We start from the raw sequence: 23537 nt of genomic DNA, 5'->3' as shown, positions 1-23537 counted from the left end.
ACAGCTGAACTTCTAACATTGGCTTTACATTTATTATACACCCTGCTGAAGTGGTATGTAGCAACAGAAACAAGGAGCTACCCTCTTTATCTTCTGTGGACAGAAAGGCACAGCTACTACTGAAATAGGAAGGCTTTTCCCATAGGCTATGCAGTTTGCTCACAACAGTGCTGAGGTTACAATCCAAGGAACCTAAAGATGTACAGACTGAAACTTTTCTTTGGTGTATTGCTCTGGAATAAGCAGGGAAGCTTCATTTTGTGAGTCCATTAAATCCCTCAGTGCTGAGGAAAATAAATACACACCTTTTCCAGGCCACACTATCTAAATTTATTTGCTGTAAAAAATAAGATGTGTTGCTGAGGTTCAAGGAGGTGCAATTCCTTGAACTTTTGTCAAAAGAGTATTCTCTTCTAAGTCATGTGGAATTGCCTGCATGTTGCTTTTACTGCAGTTATTAGGTTTCTGCTGCAATTCTCCATATTAAGAGAGCCTGGTAATTCTCTTTCTGTAGTGTCTAAGTAGAAAGCTCAAGTCTCCCGCCTGATGTGTTTGTTATTCCTGAGCCTGATGAAAAACTACAATGCCTTTGTGCAAATTATGAAGCTGTGATGCATGTCTGCACACAAGTGCAGAACGGCAAACACATTTTCACTTCTTGATGGAACTTGCCACAAAATATAGTAACCAAAATGACAAAGAAGTTTGCTAAGGAAGTAAGTGGTAATTATCTTTCAAAGGCAACCACTGACTGGCAACAGGAGTGATAAGAAAATAGATTTCAAGTAGTGTAAAGCCAAGGTTTTGTACTGATGTGAAAATTACAGGTGAAAAAACAACACAAAGAACAATACATGAAATTACATGATATCATCTTTGTTTTAGGATACAAAACAATTACCTAGCCTTACAAAGAATTAATCAGGATCTGGAAGATAAACTTTACAGAATGGTAAGTTATCATATGTGAACTTTTTTTTTTTTAAATATCAAATGTGCTTTTATGGTTCTTAAATCCTAGGACAAACATACATACTCCAAATGCATTATGCTTAAAAAAGTGATATATGGCTTTATCAATATCATGTTCCAGAGCCCAAGCTGTGTAAGATGGTATGTCTCCATTAATTTAAATGGAGATTGCATTTGCTGATGATCTGGCTGAGTAAATTGTAGCTTTAAAATAATTCTCATTAATTTAGTTAATAACTTTGTGGGTTTTAAATATTTATGTTTTCATTAAATAACAAATTTAAATAAGGTAATTCAACATTTTCTCATGCTTCTTAGATACTTTCACACAGATTTTATTAAGTGATTTAATATAGCTTGGATAGCCTGACTTTTATATGCTGTCATAATTATCAATCTCAGCATATTAATTTCCAATCTGCATGTATCTGCAACTACAATGTCAATGTCACTGTCACAAGCCAATTAGTAACCAAGCGAGGAAATCAGTGCACCATTTATTGTGTCCACTTTTAGGGAAAATATTACAAGACACAGCACCACTTGTTCAAAATGGTTTGAAGATGTTAAAGAGAAATGGCAATGTCTTTAATGCCGTGGCTCATTACTAATGCTGCTGGGGCACCATTGCTAGGAGAAAAGTTAGAGAGAAATGTAAGGGTAATGTTTAAAGAGGAAAACAACTATTTTGATTTGAAAATCTTCAGGTCATGAACACAACCCGAGAAGCTTCCTCTCCTAGATCAGTACGATCGGTCATTCCTGCTCTCCTTGCTGCCCAGCCCCAAAACTGGCACGTCCCAAGCCAGAACAGTGCACAGTCATGAACTTACAGGATATATGTCCAGGCAGAGTCCTGACATACTGCTCTAAGGATGCTACATTAAGCCTACATTTTACATAGGTCTCGTACGTAACATTTGCATGGGTGGGCTGCTTGAAGTGAGGGCAACAGATTATTGCACTTTGAAAATAAATAGGGATTGGCAACATACTCGAGAGACACCACCCTTTACAAAGGAACTGGAAAGAAATTTTTGAAAACGTCATTATTCTTATCTCGAGAGTCTGTTTAAATAGCTGGCAATGAATGAAGTACTGATGCTTTTGTAGCTGGCTAACAACAGGGCAAAGTTTCAGCTGGGTTACAGCTGATTTTTTTTTTTTTATGTACAAGCATAAAAAACATTTGATCTTATGTTGTTATTTTCTCCACTATTCCTTTGTTACATTCCTTTTCCTTTTATCCAAATCACTTCAGGAATTTATCTTCTTTGGCCTAATATTTATTACATATATGCTACAAAAGAGAAATAAAGTAACTGTATTCTGACTGGTAAAAGCAACAACAATTTTTTATTTTATTTTTTTAAAAGAGAAAGAAAGGACTCCAGGAAATCCATGCTTTTTTAACAGGCACTTCAGATCAAAGCAAAGAATTTTTAAACTGCTGTTTCAGCATCCACTTAAAACCCAGAGCAAAGATTTCAGGAAGAAGCAAGACTGCTTCCACGGAGCACTGTACCTTTCTTTATCCCATTAGTATGACAATCATCCAAGGCAGCTTCAGAGGCTTGAAGAAGATCAACCAGGCTCTGTACACCACTTAAATTCAGACTGTTTTGCCTTCTGAAACACTGAAACTGAAGACATAAAATAAAACCAAACAAAAAATCAGATGGAAATTCTACTTAAAACAAAAAAAAAGTGCAAGAAATAGTACCATATTGGAAAAAAAATAGAAAAAAAACAGTACTAACAGTACTAAATTGTTTGATCTTCAGGTTATTTCAAAAACTGTCAATACTTCATAGCAAGTTGGATTAAATAACAGCTGGTCTGGCTAGTCAACAGCTTATGGTGGACTGTGCTCTTGGATACCTTTCTCTCTCTTTCCTATTTAAGAGGAGCAGCTGTGTTTATTTTTTTGATCCAATTTATTCAGTTTGACATTCTAAAATCAAAAGTCTTTGATTTCTCTACCTTTACGCAAATCCAAATACATAAACATACATATTTATTTTCTCCCCATCTCCCCTTCCCCATCTCTCTGTGTATATATGCACACGTGTACACTCAGATTCTTACACAAGTTTTGACCATTTAATGTGTCAAAAGTAAAAAATAGGGAAAAGAAGATGTCCCCCTTGGCTCTCCCTGCCTGAGGGTGACCTGGGATGCTCCCAGGAGAACCCCTTCTCCCTGCCTTTACAGGTGATCCATAATTCCCCTTTCCCAGGGGCTGGCCCCAGCTCATCATAACTAATCTGGGACTCCACCCTGGCCTCCTTCTTCTAATGATTTTTGGATACCCTGAATGTTAAAGCTTTTTTTTTTGCCTGTTATTGTGATAAGGGGTGTAAAAAATAATCATTAATTCATCAGCAGTCACAGAAAAGAAGCTGAAGTAGCAGTTATTTTTCTTCTAGGCTCTGCTTCCTTTTGAGTGCTAACCTATAAAATATTTAAAAATATTTGAAAGCACACTTCTGATCACAGCAAATGGTATCCAGTTGAAACCTGTGTCACATCAGAATTCTAAATAAAAATATAAACCAGAGTGTCTGTGTTGGCTAAGGACTGAAAAATGCAACCTTGAAATCAGTGGAGAGTTTGCTGTATTAAATTGGACAAGACTAAATAGATGACACCATAGAGGCAAAAAAACTAAGATTCTGCTGTCACTACTTGTATAAACTTTTGTTGCTAACACAGCCACAGTCTTTAAGTGGAGAAGATTTGTTTGGTCCTGTAAGCACTGGTGAAGCTGGGGAATATGCGAACTGTCCTTCTTAAATAATTAAGCTTTATAATTCTTTTTTTTTTCTTTTATGGTGTGGTAACAGACTAAGCAGAGTCCTTAAATTTTGTACTGTGATTCTATCACAGGACTATTGAATTAAAGAACTTTTTTTTTCTTATCTAATTGCAGTTGTTACCAGCATTCTTTACTTTCCCTGATGCTGGTCTTAGTTTCCTGAAGATGCTCTGCCATGGTCTTGCTGTTCACAAGCAGCACTTACAAGTAGATTATACAAGCCCTCACAAACACACATTAAGAAATCTTTTATATAATCTCAATTAAACTGTATTCTGCATATGATCCTCACTTATTTTAAAAATATTCTGAAGTTTTAAGGCTTTCTGTTGTACTTAGATCTGTGTTTTACCTCTAAAGCTATAAGCCACGTTTTAATGGTGTTTACATTTGGGAAGAACTAATAGATACCTAATAATAGCTGCTTAATAAATCTAAACGATAATGAAAATCGCACCCAATTCTCCTCCCCCATTTGCATTTTGAATGTTCTTGAAAATCTGATTCCAGAAATCCAGCTGCAAATTGCTCATGAGACCTTATTCCCCAGAAAGACCTTAAAATACCTCTCTTGTATCTAGGAAGTTTGGCAGACTCCTACATTGTATAAGATTAGTTCTTGTGCCAAGTCCTTCAAGAAGGCAAAACTTACACCTCTGTTTGGTCTAAAAGTCATGTTATCTGCACAGACAGCAATGGAGATGGACAGGGAAGGGGAACGGGGGAAGAAACAGTGCCGTCTGATGATCTGGGAACTAGCTAGAACACACACACACGTTGTAAACCCTTACTCCCATTACTCCTTGGGCTGCCGACCCATCTCCAGGAAGCCTGCCACCAAACCAACACCTTGATGTGCTGGTACAAAGAACCTCATGTTCTTCAAAGTGTCATCGCCAGGTCAATTGGGTTTGGTTGCTGTTTTTAAGGATATATATATATATATGTGTGTGTGTGTGTGTGTGTGTGTGTGTGTATATACATATATATACACATATATATATATATACACACACATATATATATCTTCTCTCTCAGCACTGGTTCAGGACCTCTTGACACTGTAAACAATAGTGAGTACTGTCAGACACCAGGGACATGACTGGACTCCTATGCTCAGCAGCACAGGAGCTGCTGGGCACCAGCCCCACCAGGCCCAGCCAGCAGGGCTTCAGTTCCTTCTGTGCAAAACCAGCATCATCCTTCTGCACACCATGCATACTATATGTTACCATCTGTCAAAATTAAAACTGTTACACCACATCAATGCCTGATTTTTCATTCATGTTGAGGCAGGCTGGGGGGTGTAAGTTGGAAGAAATTATTATATAAACTAGCAGTAAAGAGGGATTTGCATTAAGGACTATCAGGTCTGAAATGCTACAATATCTGAGCACTGTGCTGATTTCTATCCTGTTTCTTCCTCTGCCACTGAGTTAGAGGAGGACTAAAAGGTACAGCAAATACTTTATGTTATTATAAGTTATTTATCCAGCTCTTGAATATCTGGGGCTTTCCACTCTGCTGGCCATATGTACCCAAGCATCTCCAGCTAAGGAAATTCAAAGATGAATTAAATATGAGCTGAGTAATTTTCAGCCATGCTCTGAAGCTTTGTGTCAGGGAATTGTCATTTTAAAGTAAGCAAAGTCCTGGATGTCCAGGCCAGGAAGGCAGAGAATATGAAATGGGGAGGAATTTGATGAACAACTCCAGTCAGGCATTAAAACCACCTGGCTACCAGGGTGAGCCCAGTGCCTTGGCTTTGGAATTTAAACCTTTCACTAGACTGTGTCTGAGTTTCTCATGACAGCTATCAGTGACTCCCTAAAATAGTTTAAACCGTAACCGAATGATGATAACAATGGAAAAAAAGTCTGCCTATTTCTGTGCTAACCTAAGGAAAGTAGAAGCCCAGCATATTTGGCTTCCTGCAAGAGGATGACAACTTTGACAATGACTTTGAACACAGTGATTTAAAGTACATCTCTTTTGGTTTAGTTCCTTTATGAAAAATATCTTGTGGATCTCCCTCCCCCCACCCCCACCCCCAATATGTCCCATGAAAAAGAAGCAGAGATGACCTAAATATACTTAAAAGCATTTGCATCCCAAAGACAAGAAAAGTTTAGAGTCAGCTCAACCTGACAGGCTCATTTACTCACATTCAGTGAAGACAGCTGTGAATTTCAAGAGAAATTTATACTGGTTGGTTAGCTGAGGCGGAATCCAGAGAAGGTCTGTGCTTTGTGGACTAAAACAACTGCAAAACAACATTTCTAAGGAAGGAAGTGACCACATATGCTACAAAAACACATCATTTATAAAAATAGTGGTTGAAAAAATGCATTTCTAAGAGGTCTTTAGCTTTCATCTTTTTATGCTTACAGGCATTTTGCATTAAATATCTTCTCCATCTCTCGCTAATTCTTTTCACATTAATTCTCCAGGTTAAAAAAAAAAAAAAAAAAAAAACAGATAGGCTGTAAGACCAGCCTTTTAAACCCACACACATTAACACCCGTAGCAACTACACAGACTCAAACTAAGTAGATCTGTCAGTTTTGCAGCCTTGTATAAATTGGGGGAACAGCTGTGCCTCACACAAGCACAGTCATGCACACAGGCTTTCAGGCATCCTCCGTCCTTTCTCCAACACTCTCTGAATGGAGATTCACTTCCTGTGAGAACTGGCCTCTTCTTAGTTAATGTACATAAGCACAATATCATGAAAGACTGTTCTGGAAACTCTTTCCTTTTTCTGAAACCATAGAGTAATTCTGCTATGTCTTTCCCTCTTAGTAGGATGTCTTCCACAAGCACTAGCAACGTAGGGGAGCCATAAAGTGACAAAGGACACGCCTCACCTCCAATATCTTCTTTGTTTAATGATGACAGAGCTCCAGAGCTTTTTACTTCTCAACATGTCTTACCTCTTGGCCCCCTGTATGCATTTCTGATATCTGAACTTTTAAACAATATTTTTCTTCATCCCAATCTCCATGGTTCGGTCTCTACCTGTCAGGACATTCCCAGAGCTACCCTCTTGGCCAGATAAGAATAGAAAAAGCTGTTGTTTTCAAAGTAACTGAAAAGAATAAAATATAAATAATAAATAATAATAATAATAAAATCTGGGACTTGGTATCCTTGACCTCTGCCTTTCTTATAGTGCTTTAGCCCTTGTGATTATCTGTCAGTCCACCACCAGGAAAGGGAAAGAGAACAAGTAAGAGTAAGCCTGAAAAGGTACAGTGTAGCAGGCACCCCACACATCAAAGTCTTTCATGAAAGCATCTATGAACGTGGAAGACAAAGTGCAGGAGAGTGAAGGGTCTTGGCCAAGGTCATCAGCAAGGAAAATTGTTCATCAAAGAGCAAATTTCCAAATAAATCCCAAGTCTTCTCTACCCAAATCTAGTGTCTCCAAAAAGGATCAAAACACATGTTGGGTTCTCTTCAGTCTAATTTCTGATGCCAACTACATATATCCTGTTTACAACTTAAAGAGAAAATAGCAAAGACAGAGTTCATCAGAAGAGAGAGAGAGAGAGAGAGAGAGGGAGAGAGAGTATTGGCCCATCTAGACGAGCTTCACCTAGAAAGTTTCTGTCATCTGTTTCTATAATTTATGTTATTTCAAAATAAAGAAAAGTACCTTTATGAAATAGTAGAGCAGACACAGAACTTAAGACCATGTCATTTATAACGTACAGGAGGGAATGCAGAATTAATTCACATAAGATAATGACTTTTGTGGAGAGAAAACGAAAAGAGGGGGGAGAGAGGAAGACTGATTTGTATACTCTCTTGTTCTATTTGAATCCCTCATGCTCACTGAACTGTACTTTCAGCATATGGGATCATCAACATCGTAAGACCTTGTATCACTTTTACCACACATGGCTTGTACCTCAAGCAGAGTCCTCCTTGCTCAAAAGAGTTGTAAACTTTTTCTTTTTTCTTCAGAAACACGCATCTCTTCTTTCAATCTGCTGCACTAACACAGCATCAGAAGGTACTATTACATTTACTTCAGAAAATTACAATCAATCAACACCACCTCTTGTCCCTCCAAACGTAATTTATTTAGCGTTTTGTTTTCCAGTAGGGCTATTCTGGAAAGACATGCCACTGATGTGAAATGTGGGAGATACACAGACAGACTATAAGCATGTTTTGTCAGCTTCAGCTGAATTACTAGCAGAAAGAGCACAGAGTGGGAAGCTGACTACCCAGCTTAGAAAGGCTCTTGAGAAGCTGATAGGTATATTTTTTTCAAGCATAATTGCAATACTGGGGAGGATGATGGCAAGTAAAACTACACCTCTGGCTTCCAACAAGTAGGCCACATTATCAGTGAGGTTAGACAGTGAGCTGATTGTGTTCAATTATAAACAGCTGACCCTAAGCACAGCTGATTCCCTAAAGAACTGGTCCTAAGTTAGCAAGATCAAACAGATCAGACAGATAAACAGCAAATAAACTTTTAGCCACAGATGATATCTAGCGCCTGGAGTAAAATCCTGACCAAATGAAAGGAATACAGTGGGATAAGTCAGGGTTACAGGGTACAGATGTGCTGCTCTTAACTTCATCTGTGCAACCACTTGTGCAGAGACTCATCCTGTGGAGAAATTGCAAAGCAACTGCTACTGAGCAGCCAGCTAGTTCCTGCTTAGGGGAGTAATCAGGAAGTGCAGTGATACCCCCTTCATCCATATTTTATATTGAAGTGCATATATAAGCAGAACCCAGGCCAGGAATGACAGGACCCCTCCCCAGAATAGGGCCAGGCTACATTCATTTAATTTAGATAAACAAAGTGTCGCTGTTTATACTAATTTTTCTGTTCAGATTTCCATTCCAAATGATCTGGATAAGAGGTGAGAAGTGCCTTTTCCTTTAGCTCATGTAACATGGGGCATTCATCGAACTGAAAGTCTCAGATATATTTCCAGATGGCACTGTCACCTCTAGCAGGAGGAGCAAATATAAGCAGTTCTTTTTACATGGTGTAGGTTGGTCTTATTTCAAAGAAGGAGCAAATTGATTCAGCTGTCAGTGATAAGTAGTATAAATTGGCGTACCCTGATCAGAATGGCTATGTTCCTATTGACCTCAGTCAATGCATGCCTGTCCACATGAAGAAACTTTAGACTAACACTAGTACTTTTTATAGTGGGAAGGTAAATAATCATCCTGCATATATCTGACAAATCATTTGCAATTAAAAGCATGCCTTTGCTTCAGAAACAGCACCTTGACAGCAGTTTTCTAACCACATTTCTTTCTGTGATACTTTATTAATTATACACCAGTGCTGGATTTCTTTTTTTTTTTTTCTTGTACCGCTATGGAATTACATTTCAAGACTGTGACATGGGGTAGTCAAGGAAACAAATCTTTATAAGACCTCTCCAAGTACAAGGTTGAATATAATATTAAGAGCAAATCATTCTTCCAGTGAAATGTCATAGAGCATGAGATCAAAATCCTCAGACAAATCACTATAGCCCTACAGTGTTATCTTTAATAATATTATTCTGTTTGGAAATCAAGAAGAGATATCAGACTCTGCCACAGGTCATTTTTTAATCAGCAGCCAGTGATGTTTATTAAAAAAAGATAAATTCTATAATTTAGCTCTGCCGGACAAATTAGATCAGGCCGGTAATTTAAACTTGAGGCATTACATTGTTTATCAGAAAAAAAGATGCTGCTTCATTCCATAGCTCTGTTTTGCAGAATAAATATTTTAAAGTGTTAAGGACACAAGAGATACACTGGTAACACATATCCAGTTCCTCTTATCTATCATAAAATAAATGTCAAACTTGAACATCCCGCTATGAATTCTAAGAAGTGTTAGAAAAGTGAACATCTGTGTGTCTAAACTCTACCCTCCTCCTCCTCCAACTCTTTTAGTACAGGGGCAACATGGATCACAACAATTTCATCTGACAACCTCTTTCTTGCCAAATTCCTTTCTTGCTGTAGCTTTCAGGAAGACATACCAACGGAAAGACATCTCCAATCAAAAAAAAAAAAAAAACTCCCTCATTCAAGCCAGGTTTGTGACTTGGAATCCCCTTGGTCCTGAAGTCGCATCCTGGAAACACGTGACCCTGTATACACAAGCACATCAGCGTGTCCCTGTAAAGTATCTCCTCCTCTTCTGTGAACTCTTAACTATGTCTTGGCATTTTCTATGTCTTCTCTCTGATAACATTGTTCAATTCTGCATCATCAAACAAAATAGTAAGGAACAGGTAAAAGCAAGTTAATATTCCTAAGCAACGGGACTCTCTCCTTTCTCCATAAAGGAGTTTGAGATGTTTGTCTGAAAGAGCTTGCTAGTCATGTGGTATGCAAATTTCACTATCTGCTGTGTAAATCTGATGGATTTTCTTAAACCTGTTTCTTTCCTAACCATATTTTTCAGCCTTGTTGCCTCTATACACTTATTAATTATAGCAAAAGATGTGTATGGAAAAATACATCCCTTTTGGGATTTTTGGAAGTCAGGAATATCCAAAACATTCACAATGTGACTATATATTTTTTCAATGGGCTTAAATTAACTAAATTCTTACTTTTGACTATTCTTCCCCAATGCACCATAGTATAATCTGGCATGAGAAGGATTAGAAAAGACTTGATTTAATTATATGCTCTGTCTGAGCAAATACAATTCAATTAGGAAGATGTGATTATTAAATTCAAAATGCATTAGCATGCATCAATCAGCTGTATGAGCTTTAAATTAATAAATAGTTCTTTTACACTTACCTAACTACTAGACAGAGAATCAGAATTAAAACCTCTAATAAAATTTGCCCAAGTCTCTCAATGCAGGGTTTAAAGCATAATTTACTGAATGGATTTTTTATACCAGCTGCAGTAAGATCAATGAAGTTTGTTCCAATGTTGGGTGATGTCAGAGTAGTAACTGATTCTGTTTTGTCACAATATGTGGTCTTCTGTGTTTCAGGTCTAACTGAAGAGAGCACAGACAGACACACTGAGGATTTTTTTGCATGTGTGTCATAATTACCTGACACTTAAAGGTTTCCTTCAAAACTTCTATACTTTCCTGCTTAAACATTTTAGGAATTTTTCTCTCAAATTTCCTGTAAGGATACAGAGAGATATCAAGAAATATAGTGCACGCATAGGCAAAGGATTTCAAGTAAAATAAATCTTAAGTTTTTATAGAAGATGCCAGGAAAGCAAATTAAATGCCATCAGAGATATCTAAGTTATCAAGCAAAATAGATTTAATTCCTTCTAATAGGGATCAACTGTTCAATACCCAACTCAAGATACTAATGAGATGTGTCTCAACAAGGAATATGGTTTTGTCAGGTCTCCTAAAACAGTCTAATAAGGAAACGGAGAGAGTGCAAAATATGGCCATGTCAACCTGCTGCACTAAGGTTTCCCATCTGTAAAGCTCAAGTCATCTGTCTTCATGGGGCTGACTTGAGTATTAAGCTGAGGGAGCAAAACCATTCCCTGGAGCCACCCCAGGAGTGGCATTGCCTCTGTCCCTCGCTGCAGTCAGGAAGAGCCCACCCCATCAGTGGTGTTTTTGCTAGACAGCAGGACAGATACCATGTACACTCCTGGTTTTTTTCCAGCTACATATTTCTTCTTAGAAGACGTGCACTGGGGAAGAAAATAGTCTATAGACAGGAGAGATGCTAGCAGCCCTGCCATATACTCTCACCAAGGACAGTGGCTGTCTCCTCTTCCTTTTCCGGGGCAACTACAGAATTATCTGCTTGTTAGTCCCCTCCCCTGTAGCTGCTGTGTTCCTCTGTGAATTATCATACTCTTATAGTAATCTATCTACATCTCAGGGTTCCCAGTTAAAGTGATGCAGGAGCTCAGTAAATATAACATCAAGGGAAGAAAATTAATTTGAACAAGACTCATTTTCCTCCATGGTGACTCACATAATTGGCTTTATCTGCTGCAATGAGATTTTGATAAACCCTCACTACATGGTCTTGCCCAGCTTTCCATTGCTCAACTTCCAGGAATTTGTCTTCTGGGTAAACAGCCAGAGCTGAAGAATAAAGAGTGACAACATATTCAATGAGGAAGGGGAATTATAGGCCAGAAGCCCTTTTGGAAGAGAGTGCTGAAGGAGCATGGATCTGCCTGCTTCTTCAAATATTATATCTATATATACTCTTCTTTAAGCTGATTTAACACAATTATAGAGGCCCAGAGATCAGAATGAAAAAGTTTACTAGCAGTTTCCTCAAAGGGGCTAATGCCTAACTAGCTTCATTTTCTTCAACAGAAATGTTCCCAGTGACTGCTGAAAGACAGGAGCCATCCATGTAATTCCTGGTCATAGACCTCTTCCTGTCCTACAAGTAGAACAGGATAAAAAGCAGGATGCCCAGGAAGAGAGTTGCTAACCAGGCACATGAACTGAGATAAGAGATTTGGGCTCTGAGGAGTGCTGATCCGTTTACTATGAGGAAGAGAAGCTGTCTGGTTTAGCTGTCCTCTGCTAAAGCAAATAGGAAAGTACCGTTATGTGGAAGTGGCCAGCTATACCAGCCAGTCATCAAACCTAAATAAAACAAAAATAAAATTAAAAAAAAAAAATCAAGGTGTCAAGGATAAAACTAATCAAGTCACCAAGGGGTATGAAAAGAGACTCTCTAGCTGCTCTTATGCCAGTGCTAGCAATATAGCGATAACCTAGAAGAACTGGAAGTTTTCATGCAACGCATGTGTATTGTTGTCAGACAGTCTGACTGAAGTTACAGAAAAGACTTTTGTGGCTAAAATATTTAAATCAGATTGTTTAGGACAGATCAAGTGGATTGCAGAACTTGGGAATGGCACTCTGTATTGTGCCTAGCAACTCTAAATAAGTAGTCTTGAATATTTTTGAATTATTAATAGAAGGCAGAGGCAGATCACATGCTGGTCTATGCAGCTACAGACCACCACACTGCAACAGAGAAGGAGGTGAACAGCATCTCTATACATTGCTATTTGTAGCACGCAAGAAAAAGAATGCTGTCATCTTTAGCTTTAACAACCTATGCTGATGATAGTTTACAGCCAGTACAGAGCTCTTTAGAACTGGTTACAAAGATTTATAATGAAAATTTCCTAATTATGAAAATGCTGCATTAAAGAGATTCTCTCTTTACCTTTATTATGATAAATACAAAGAATGATCTTTGAACTGAAATGAATTGTAGCTTAAGGGTAAGAGATCGTGAATGTATTGCATTTGATATTTGTACACAGAATAAAATACAATCCAACAATGTATGTATTCAATGCAAAAAGGGAAAAGTGAATCTCACAAAATTGATCATTATTTTGAGCCAAACCATCTGGGAGAAACGATTTTAAATATTTACCAGTCACCATTCACATTGCTTTGCTAAAGACAGATCTCATGTTTAGGAATAAAATAAAAGAAAGTTGCGGTTAAAAACCTTGAAAGTAAGAATTGCTATGTAAAATAGAAAATGTACAGGTAGCAAGTGTAATGAAGAACTGATAGCAGTCAATATCAATTATAAGCCCTGAAATATAGAGAATAGATAAAGGAAGAATAACGATACAGGAAAAGAATTTATAGGTTATTGGATGTAATGATGCATCTGAAGTTCATATAACTTGAAGAAATTTAAAGAATGGCTCTGTTATTTTATTTACCAGGCATGGTAGAGTGTGCATTGACTATAGTACTCTATTGAAGAAGTCTATGATCTTTTTTGTATTCAGGTTAAGATGTTTTTCCATTATGAGATGACAAAATATTTTGTATTTTGTCAGTAACCAAGGACAATATTAAACACAGATACTGAAAATGGATGGTTTTAAATCAACAACTTTTTACAAACATGGTATCAGGTTTTGAAACTGCTATATCAAACAAGCATTTGAGGTTTAAAATGTATAACTAACAAATCTAAGAACCATGGAGAATTGCCAGAAGTCTGGAAGAAAACTAATATGTCACTATATAAAAGAAATGAAATGGAACGAGCAGTGAACTAGAGGTCTTCAGATTTTTTTTTCCCCAAGAGCCGCATGCTAGATTTTCTTCCCCTTACTCTCAGTCGCTTACTATATTTTCAACAAAGTTACTACAAGCATGACTGTGAGACAAAAGGTGTGCAAAAGGTCACCTACCTTTCTAAAATTAGGTATAAGAGCTCAGCTAGTCCTCAGGTTCCTCTAGTCAAATAAAAGAAAGAAACATCTCTACAGTGTCATCTTAAAACAGGTGTCTAAGCACCTAAGCATAAATGTTCTTTGGACACATCTCTTCCACTGACTGGGGACTAGAAAAGCAGCTTTATCCAGTGCCTTATTCCTAGATGGTAAGATGAGGTCAAGTTATGTGAGATGAATACTGCCTTCCTGTGTCTGTGATAATACTCTATCATTCAAACCTATGAATCCCTTCCTGTTCACCCTGGATATCTGTGTTGCTTCTTTTGTGCTCTAGAGGAGTAATACACTTAAGCTGATCCTTTCTTAAGGAGAAAAGAGACTGAAGACTTTGAAGATTTAAGTACAGCAGATAAATCCAGTCCACAGTCCAATGTGTTAAAAAGCTGTGCCATGAAAATTGATTTTCTTGAAAACAATGTATTAAGCTGGGAAAAATATCAGAACAGCTATTAAAAACAAGTCAAGAATAATTACTTAAGCATGCAGAGCCAATGTCAGTAATGATAATATTTTGACGGTATGTTGGGCCAAGAGGATATAGTCCTGAATAGCTGACTGCATGAGTAGCATCCATAAGTATCACTCTATGTTTAGCAGGGTACAAAATCTCATATTTTACTCTTTTCTAGCTTTGTTGTTTCTTTCATTCCAACAATGCTTTTTAAAACAAAACAGTTCCTTTACCAAGACTTGAGGATTATAAAAGCTTTGATTCATTATAAAGGGGAGATCAGGTTTAACTTGAAGTGAACAAAGACTTTGCACAACCTGAAGGGTGTCCCTGTAACTGTGGGTTTATAAAGAAAAATCTGATGAGCTCTAAGGGCTTATTTCAGTCTCGCCTAAGGTCTCAGCTGCTGGAGGAAGTCTCAGAGGAAGGTCATCTCTACAAAGCTTCTTTTACAGATTTTCTAAGCCTCTCTACCTACTCTCATCTTTACTTGCAATCCTCCTTCTACCAAATACACTAATGCCCGCTCAACTTTGTTGCAGCACATTGGGTTTTGAAGAGAATTGCTGGAGCCCTATGCTGTGATGTGGTTGTAGTGTGTCCACACATCTTTTCCCATCCTACTGAGCCTCTATCCCCTCCTTCTACATCAATAGCAGATAGTAAAATATTTCTGCAGAGATTTTCAATGCTGCAGGATGGGAAGTTCTTGCTCACGAAGTCAAAATTTGCTAACACAATTAGGAGAGACCAAGATTCCCGACCCTGTCTTCTAAATGATTGACTTTCTTAAGTGTTTCTATTTGTGTCATTACATCATTAAGTGAGAATCAAGCAATTATTCACCTGAAGAGAAAGAGTGATGAGCTCAGGTTTAATAGCGTTAATGTATTCTTCATAGTATAAATGTAATAAATATTTTTAAACATAACTTCATATCGATAGAATTCAATTGCAAAACTCTCTCAGACAGATGTAGGCACCAAAGTCAGCTCTTAGCTGCAACTTGTTCTTGTTGAAAATAACTTAGTAATCAGATGAATACTTCCCTTTGATGAGATCCATGATTTTCTATTAAAAACCCAAACCATCCACACCTCTCCTCATAGAATATGAAATGCTTCTATTGGCACATAGCTTCTATGGGAAATAGCAGGTCAGGGGGCTCTTGGTGGAAGTTTGTTTTGTTTTGACAACACAAGTTGCTTTTATAGACTCAAAAAATCCACAATCTCTTATAAACTTACACCACTTCCTATGGTCAAAGAACAACTATATTTTCACATTCTCCCTAGTTCAGAAATGTATGCTGTATATTTGTCCTGGTAATTCATAAGGAAGTTTCATCTATGTAGAAGAAAGCTGATGTTAGAACATGAGGTGCACAAGAAAAGTTGCCTCAATATGTGGTCAGTTAAAGAACAGGACCGGATATCATCCTAGAGAGTATGGTGGGGGTACAAAAGCAAAAAAATTCTGCTTACAGTAGGCAGGGGAGAGAGAAGGGTATCATGTCAGGGAAAAGTCTTGAGTCCAGAGAGGGGGACTGAACCCAAGAAGTCTTCACGTGATTGACAGCCTTAATGGGAGCCATCCATCTAAGCCCTTATGAGAGCTTTAATGGGAGACGGTAGTTGGAAAATGACAGTTAGAAAGAAAAGAGGAATGTTTTTTCCACAACCACAGTTTGTCAGTTGGAGGTCTAGTCTCACATGGGAGGGGTGCGATAGATTAGGAAGTAGAAGGAAGTAACAGAAATCAACAGTAGAAATTAAGAAAGAGCAGAATGGTGTTATAAACTGTTGTCTTTATAGTGAAATGGAACCCTGGAGAATAAGCTGTTTTCATGGATTTTCGGCTACAACTCCTGAAATACAGTCGAACACCTGCACCAAATAAAGGGTGCTGGGGGAATGGAAAATGCACTTTCTTGCTATCTTCTACTTTAATGTGTTTAATAACTGTGTAGCTGACTTCTGCACAGCTTGGCTGTGGCAGCCAGAATTATTTAATACCATAACAGACAAGTTAATTGACAATTTTATAGAAAACATTAACATTGAAAATATACAGATTAGCAAGTTGGACAACTTTGATACAGGCTGCATTATCATTTGTATTGCTGTTGCACTCCAAATTTTCTGCCCTGAATCCCTGGGTGAAGTACAGAGCATTAAAATTCAGCAGTACAAATATTTAAGTATGAACCAAGTTAAACAGGGGAAGGTCTTAAATCAGAACCTTTTCAGCAGGACATTATTGTACAGAAGGAGTTTTTGAACTCGAAGTAAAAGCTCTTCACCTAAGCGACTTTCTATAAGCAATTAAGGATAACCAAAGGCCAATATTATTAGATATTAAGGCATAGGTTATTAGAGCACACACTGCACAGGAAATTTTGAATTGTATTAAATTGGGTACCAAGAATTTTAGAGGAACAGAGATTGTTTAACAGGGAAAGGATCTGAAAAGACAGTAAAAACAAGAACTGGAAATGTGTCTTAGACGTGGCACTTCAAAGAAATTTGAAGGCAAACTTTCATACGTGATCCAGCTGGGGTTTCAGCAATTCAGTAAAGCTAAGCATATTAGCTAAAGTTAATAATAAATCCCCTGACTGGGAATCATTTTTAGAACCCAAATGAGGCAAACAGTTTACAGTCTAGGAACATATCTGTTAAAATATCACAAGCATCTATCAATCCTGTCTTGTCTGCTCTGTCCATTGACAGCAGAACTGCCTTTTCTCTCTCTGCTAAGTTACCTTTTAGCTATCTCTAACTATATTTATTGTAGGAAGACAGATGGTCTGACTTTTCAGAAATATACATTTCCTTATTACATCACAGTTGGAGGATCTGCTGGTGGAAGGAAGAGTTGGTATACAAAACAGTCTGGATGAGATTCATTCCTAAATAAAATCTCCACTATAGAAACAAAAAAGCAGACTTCACCCTTCTGAGCTAGGAAAAACCTTGAACACACTTTGAAACTTGGTGGAGCCCTCCCCATTAAACTCAACATATGCTAACACTCTTCCAGTTAATCAGCAGATACCGCCATCCATTCTCATTAGACTAAATCAGTTTCCTGGGAAATATCCCAATAAATTGGTGATTCCAATTAGGCTCTTTCCAATTAATTTGCACTTCATGGGGGTTTTAACATTATTTCACTTAAATCTACACTGAGAATTCAGCGTATGTGACTTCAGCAGCACTTTTCCTATAAATAGAGGCTATAGAATTCATTCCAGAGACGGGATATGTCTTCAGGAGATGATAGTTTTCAAAGCACTTCTTGGTATTTCAGAGTGTGGGTATTGAATGGCATAGTGCCTAACTGAGTCTGAAGAATCACAGCCTCACTCACCAGTTCCCATGAGTGGCTTTCCTATTGCCTTCATGGACTACAGGCTCATGTCTCCCAGGCATCTTCCACCTTTCCCAGTCTCCATCAGATTTCCTTCCCAAAGCAGACCTTTCCAACTGGAAGTCACTTCAGCTCTATGCTTACAAAGAAAACATTACCATTTACTCAGTACTTTTCAGAGCACAGCATTCGGTACAGAGAGTGCTGAACTTAAAACTTCTGTTATATAAATACAAACCCTTCATCCTTTTCTCAAGCATAATAGCAGTTACTCATAGGTGTCTGGCAGCAATCATCTAGTTTTAGGCCTGAAGGTCAGGCAGACATTTTCTTTCACACAGTGAAGAATGATAGGTCTCCAAGATGGAAAAGGACAGTTCTTTGCATTTTTCAACCCTGCAACCCTCAAATTTGCTTCTCAAATGCAATCCTCCCTCCAAAATTAGCTGACGGATCTAATACTTATTTCTTGGTTTTCTTAAAAGCAGATGTAGAAGTCAAATAATTGGAAAGAGTAAGCACCCAGCCATCTACAAGATGAATTTTTTCATAATTGAGAAACACCTTAAATTTGCACTACGAAAACAGATATGATTTTAAAACATTCATCCAAAAGCCAGAATAAAATAAAATAATAAAATAAAATAAATATTATTTTTATTATTCAATTGTCAGGATAACATGAACATAAATGGAAAAATACATGAATTCATCAAGTACAGAGCAAATAATCCTCTACCAAAAAGGCTCATGACTTAGGCCAGTAGCTGCCATCTTTCATTCCTCTGTAGCAGATGACTTCTGTATCTCTTCAAGCGAGTATTGAAGGATTCAGTTATTAGTTACGGCCTGAAGTAGAACCAGCTACCAGTGAGCTGCCCTTGCTAGTGTTCTGTATTTTGAATATGCCTGGATCCCATTGCATTCAGCTGTACCCACAAGTATCTAGTTTATTCTGCTATCATGTAAATAAAGCAACACAGACAATCTGAGTAACTCTACGCATCCAAGAAGAATTACTGAATTTGCAGGATAGAATGACATCTATTCAATGAAGTGGCAAGAATTACAGCAGGAGTGTGTCTGAGATACTCATGTCTTCCAGGCATATAATGGACCTTTTCCCCATGAAAAAGGAAGATGAAATGGGCTTGTAGGGTGAATAGAATTCATTTGGACCGATTTGCAGTTGCACAGATTTGGAAGGGTAGACAAAAAATAATAATACAAGTAATTGAAAAAATGATTTCATGAAATAGAAGCAAGTAGAAGTTAAAGCTGATATAAAGAGAAGGTGCCAACTGTGTTCTGTACAAGGAACAGAAGGAACTTAGATATATGTGCTACTGAAATAAGAAGGAAAAGCAAAATTGACACAATAAAAACGAATCATCAGACCTGTGATTTTCATAGGATTTGGTCATCATTCCTGGAAATTAGCAATACCAACTTCAAAATTGGTAAACCTGAAATCTTGCTGTCTACACAAGATTTGAAGTTTGTTGGCTTAGGAGAGGGACTTATAAATAGGAAAGAGAAAAGGACGTGGAGCGTATGCATTTGTGGTATGGCCTGTAGAAGACACGGCACAATAGTCGGTATTTCCCTCAAGAAATTGTAACGTCCTTGCTACTCCTTCTAGTACCAGGAACAGAAAGCAGTACTCACCAGAGCTCTCCACAGCTTCTTTTCTCCTACTTCTCCTCCTGGCCTTTATTTCTCTTCCCTTAAGTAGACCACAACCTTCATCTCCCTTTCTCTCCTCCAGAAGTTTGGAAAGGGAAGAGGGAGACCAAATCAGTTCTTGTGAGAAATGGTAGGGATTGTCAACTACCTGGCGGTGAGGAAAAATCTTTGTCTCCAGAAGAGTGAAGGAAAGGGGATGAGAGCCTGAGACTCTTGTGTGGAGCTCCTCTGAAAAACTCCTTGACTGTTTCTACCCCTACACCTACAGTTCTTTGAAAATCCCAATGCTTTTTGCTAAATCTTTCTTCAGTCAGAGCCACCCTAAGCCCCATTGCTGATTCACAGAGATCTCATCCTTCACCCTGTCAGCTTCGAAATGCAAATAATTCCTTTCAGTTTGCTTCCTCAACACTTCCCTTTGCCAGGAATTTACTGCTACTGTAAAAATTAATTTGACCTACCATAATGCTTGGGCAAGTTTTGTCACCCAGACATGAGACTGGCCTCCAATTTCCAGAAGGAAGAGGTGAATAAAAAGTCAGATTTTTATGGTGGCTATTCTCTCTCATTTCTCCAGCTCCAGCTTTTAATAGTGCTCTCCTCTCTTCGTCCTGTAATATCTTGGCTGGGAGGAAAAATAAATAAATAAATAAATAAATGTTATCCTGTCAGCCTGGGTGGAAAAGACACCAAGGGAAAAACAGATGTGCAGAGAGAATATGCAAAAGAGAATAAAACTGATGAGAGATGTGGTAGCAGATGGGAGCAAAGTCTGAAAACTGACCAAGGTAGTGATTAATAAATGATCCAAATTTTCAGCTATCAATAAGCCTGGTATCTGAGATCATTCATGCTTTGAGGAAAGAGGAAAAAAAAAAACGTGTTATTCTGATAGGAGGTACAAGTAAATTTGCATACTTTATAGATGTTCCTTAGTCAAAACATATTATTGGTCTTAGTGCAAGATGAATTCAGTGAACTGATTTATAAATGAGATTATATTAGCTGATTTATCATTATCTTTAAACCCTAAAATCTATGACTCAGATAATTTTACAAATCCTTCATCCAAAAATAAAATACACATTGCTCAAATATTTATACTTGAATCTTTTCTTATTAAATGGGCTGAAATTGCTCTTTTGTTGTAGACTACCAGAGAATAGAAGCATCAGTTCAACAGCCTTGTGATTTTTCTGCCCTTAAAGCAAGAGCTTTGCTGTAGAAAATATTATAGAATTTCTGCCTGAAATTATCCCCTCAGGCCATCACTAATGTAAACCTAAACAGATAAATCACTCACTTTTTGCTTTGGTATTTTAGGATGCACCACAAGAGAAAGAAATAAGCAGTTATTGTGAATTTCACCAACATAAATAAAGCTTTTTGGGGGAAATCCTTGAAACACAGTTTTAACTGCTCAATTTTAAAGTGGCAGTAGGGCAAGCAAAAGAAAGGAGACTCCATTATCAAAGAAAACAGAATTATAAAAAATATTAAATTACAGAAAAGACAATGCCAGTAGTATATTGATTTCCATGGGGGTTTACACTTCATTAGATGAGCAGATAATTACCAGGTTACTGCTGATGTGTTTCAGAGGTCTTTGTTTCCCAGCATTTTATAGTTGCTGCCTTTATCTATTTGTAGAATTACATACATCAGAATTTATTTATTTTTTACAGTGCTACTAAGCAGTACTATAAACCTTTGAATACCCTTGGAGACTCTACAGCTTGTCCACTCATTACTTAAGTGCCTCATTCCATCAAGGACTGAGAAGATGCTCAGAGCTATTTTGGTACCAGATATGTCTTTAGGACTGAGGATTTCTATAGTGAAATAGAACCACTCAATATTCTATGTGGGAAATGCACCACACAAAAGCCTCATGTATAGCTTAAGCTCCGCAATGATGATTAAAGGGGCTTGAAGGCAAGAGTAAATAGAGCTTTGTGCAGGCTCTTTGCACCTGCGTGAACATTACTCTAATTGCTTAGGCTTATTTACTTTTCCTTTCACAGCCAGAACCTAGAGATAAGCTTCCCCTGCAAATCAGTTTGAATAAAGCAGTCTGCACCAACAACAGAAGGAAGTGAGCCCATAAATGTGTTCATTTTACTTCGCAGGCATGAACAGTCCATTATTACAGACAATTATTCCTACTTCTTCTCCAACCAAACACTAAGCAAAACATCAAAATTAAAGCTTTCGAGTTGGCAGTACACATCCTTAATCAGAACAGGATACCACATAGATAACAGTGGTGGATCCAGGATCAATGTCATAACCTTAGCTTTCCAAGTGGTCTCTGACAGCTAAAGACAAAACATCTTCAAAAAAAAAAGAACACATTTTCAGGGATAGGTGGGATTGAACTGCATGTCTAAACAAACCAGCTAACTCTAGATTCATATCTTTATACTCATTATTTCTAATTGCCTGCACCAGAAATACGTGATGTGGAAGTCAAGATAGGTCCCTGCCAGTGCTTACTGGCAACCAGAATAATGACATTGAATTTGTTATTGTTATAAACCTGCTGTACCATAAACATAATTTCTACATAGAAGAGGTATAGAAGAGATGTGGGGTTAAATTTAGATTATGGTATAACAGACAATGCTGGTTACAAATTAATATTTGACTATTGCTAAGAGATACTAAAAGGTGTGAAATGAAACGTTAAGTATAAATAGTCCATTCTGTGAATGAAGAAAAATGAGAGGCAGATCTGATCTCTGGCCTGCGCATGTTCAGAGAAGACCTATAAAAGGCAGAGCACTGGTGCAATGAGAGCATTCACTGATGGCAGTGAGCTACTCAGGGCTGTGGGGGTAAGAGGAGATTGTGACAATCCACCAAAGGATTTCAGAGCAGAGTGAATGACAGCATATCAGAAACCCATCTCCAACCTCACACGAGCCCCAGGAGATTCTGAACTAGCTGTTACCACACAGGGTTTTGAGTTATAACATATATTTCTAAGAAAACAACAGCTTAAAACTATTCTGTATATTATAAAGGGTTAAAGAACAGAATAAGAACATCTTTATGCCATAGTACAATCCAATGATGCACAAGCTGTATGCAGTTTAGGTTTGTCCACCTAAAAATAGATATAGGAGAAATAGAAAAAAAAAAAAATAATAATAACAGCAAATAGCAACAGGAGGAGAAAAATTTTGAGCACATTCCACATAAAAAGTGCAAACACACAGACAGGACTCTTCAATATGTGGAGTAAATGGCAGAGAGTAGAATCCCAGGAAAGGCATCTCAAAAGCCACGGGCATCAAGGTAAAGAAAACACGAATGATTTCTTACCCTAGATAATAAAAGAACTGAAGGGCATCAAATAGCTGTAGCAAGTGGCAGATTCAAACCAAAAAAAGGAAGGCACTTGCTCACACAGCATCTAGTTAAACTGTAAGTTTTCCTGCCAGAGGGTATTATGGGTGCTAAAATCACACCTGGATTAAGAAAGTGATAAGACAAGTCCATACAATAAAATCTCCTTTGAAATAGTATCACCTGTAAGTGAGGAAGTGCTTAAACTGTGAATTGCTAGAGGCTGGGTGGATATTCTAGGAAAGTATGACGGTGCTTGCTCTGTTCTTATACACTTCTCTGGGTACCTCTGCTCTCAAACAAGTTGTAGGTTAGATGCACCTCTGGCCTGACTAGTACAATTTTTGTGTTGTTTAGACCTTTTATTGGTCTCAGTAAAATATTTAGCTTGGAAAGTGTAAGCTGATGCTACCTATAAGTCAGAGGAGTAAACCATGAAAACAAAATAAATCTGACAGAGGAACAGCTCTCATTTCATAGGAACAGCTTTTATTTCATTCCTTCATGGTTATCCTTACCAGGATATTTTTATATCCACCTCTCACAGCTTTTCCTGCTCTATTCTTTTCTACCTAACCCATTAGCAAAATTTTATGCCAAATTACACCCACAGAGACTCAGTAGTCAGTTAGTAGCTATCCTTGACCATTTGCAAGAGGA

The 23537-nt window shown here is 37.7% G+C and overlaps 1 protein-coding gene across 3 annotated transcripts in view; it reads left to right on the top strand.

Annotated features, from left to right (window-relative positions):
- The window catches only part of BEGAIN (brain enriched guanylate kinase associated), a 151990-nt gene that overhangs the window by 94231 nt on the left and 34222 nt on the right, over nt 1-23537 (top strand). For all 3 annotated transcript variants that reach the window (XM_048069803.2, XM_013199477.3, XM_013199476.3), the window contains one exon: nt 886-952. In XM_048069803.2, the coding sequence (XP_047925760.1) occupies nt 886-952 (67 nt within the window). The remainder of the gene's footprint in view (nt 1-885; nt 953-23537) is intronic.

Source organism: Anser cygnoides, chromosome 5 (genome assembly GCF_040182565.1).
Source record: "Anser cygnoides isolate HZ-2024a breed goose chromosome 5, Taihu_goose_T2T_genome, whole genome shotgun sequence".
Taxonomy (NCBI): domain Eukaryota; kingdom Metazoa; phylum Chordata; class Aves; order Anseriformes; family Anatidae; genus Anser; species Anser cygnoides.
The sequence above is the reverse complement of the archived record's forward strand: the minus strand, read 5'-3'. Positions and strand labels throughout refer to the sequence as shown.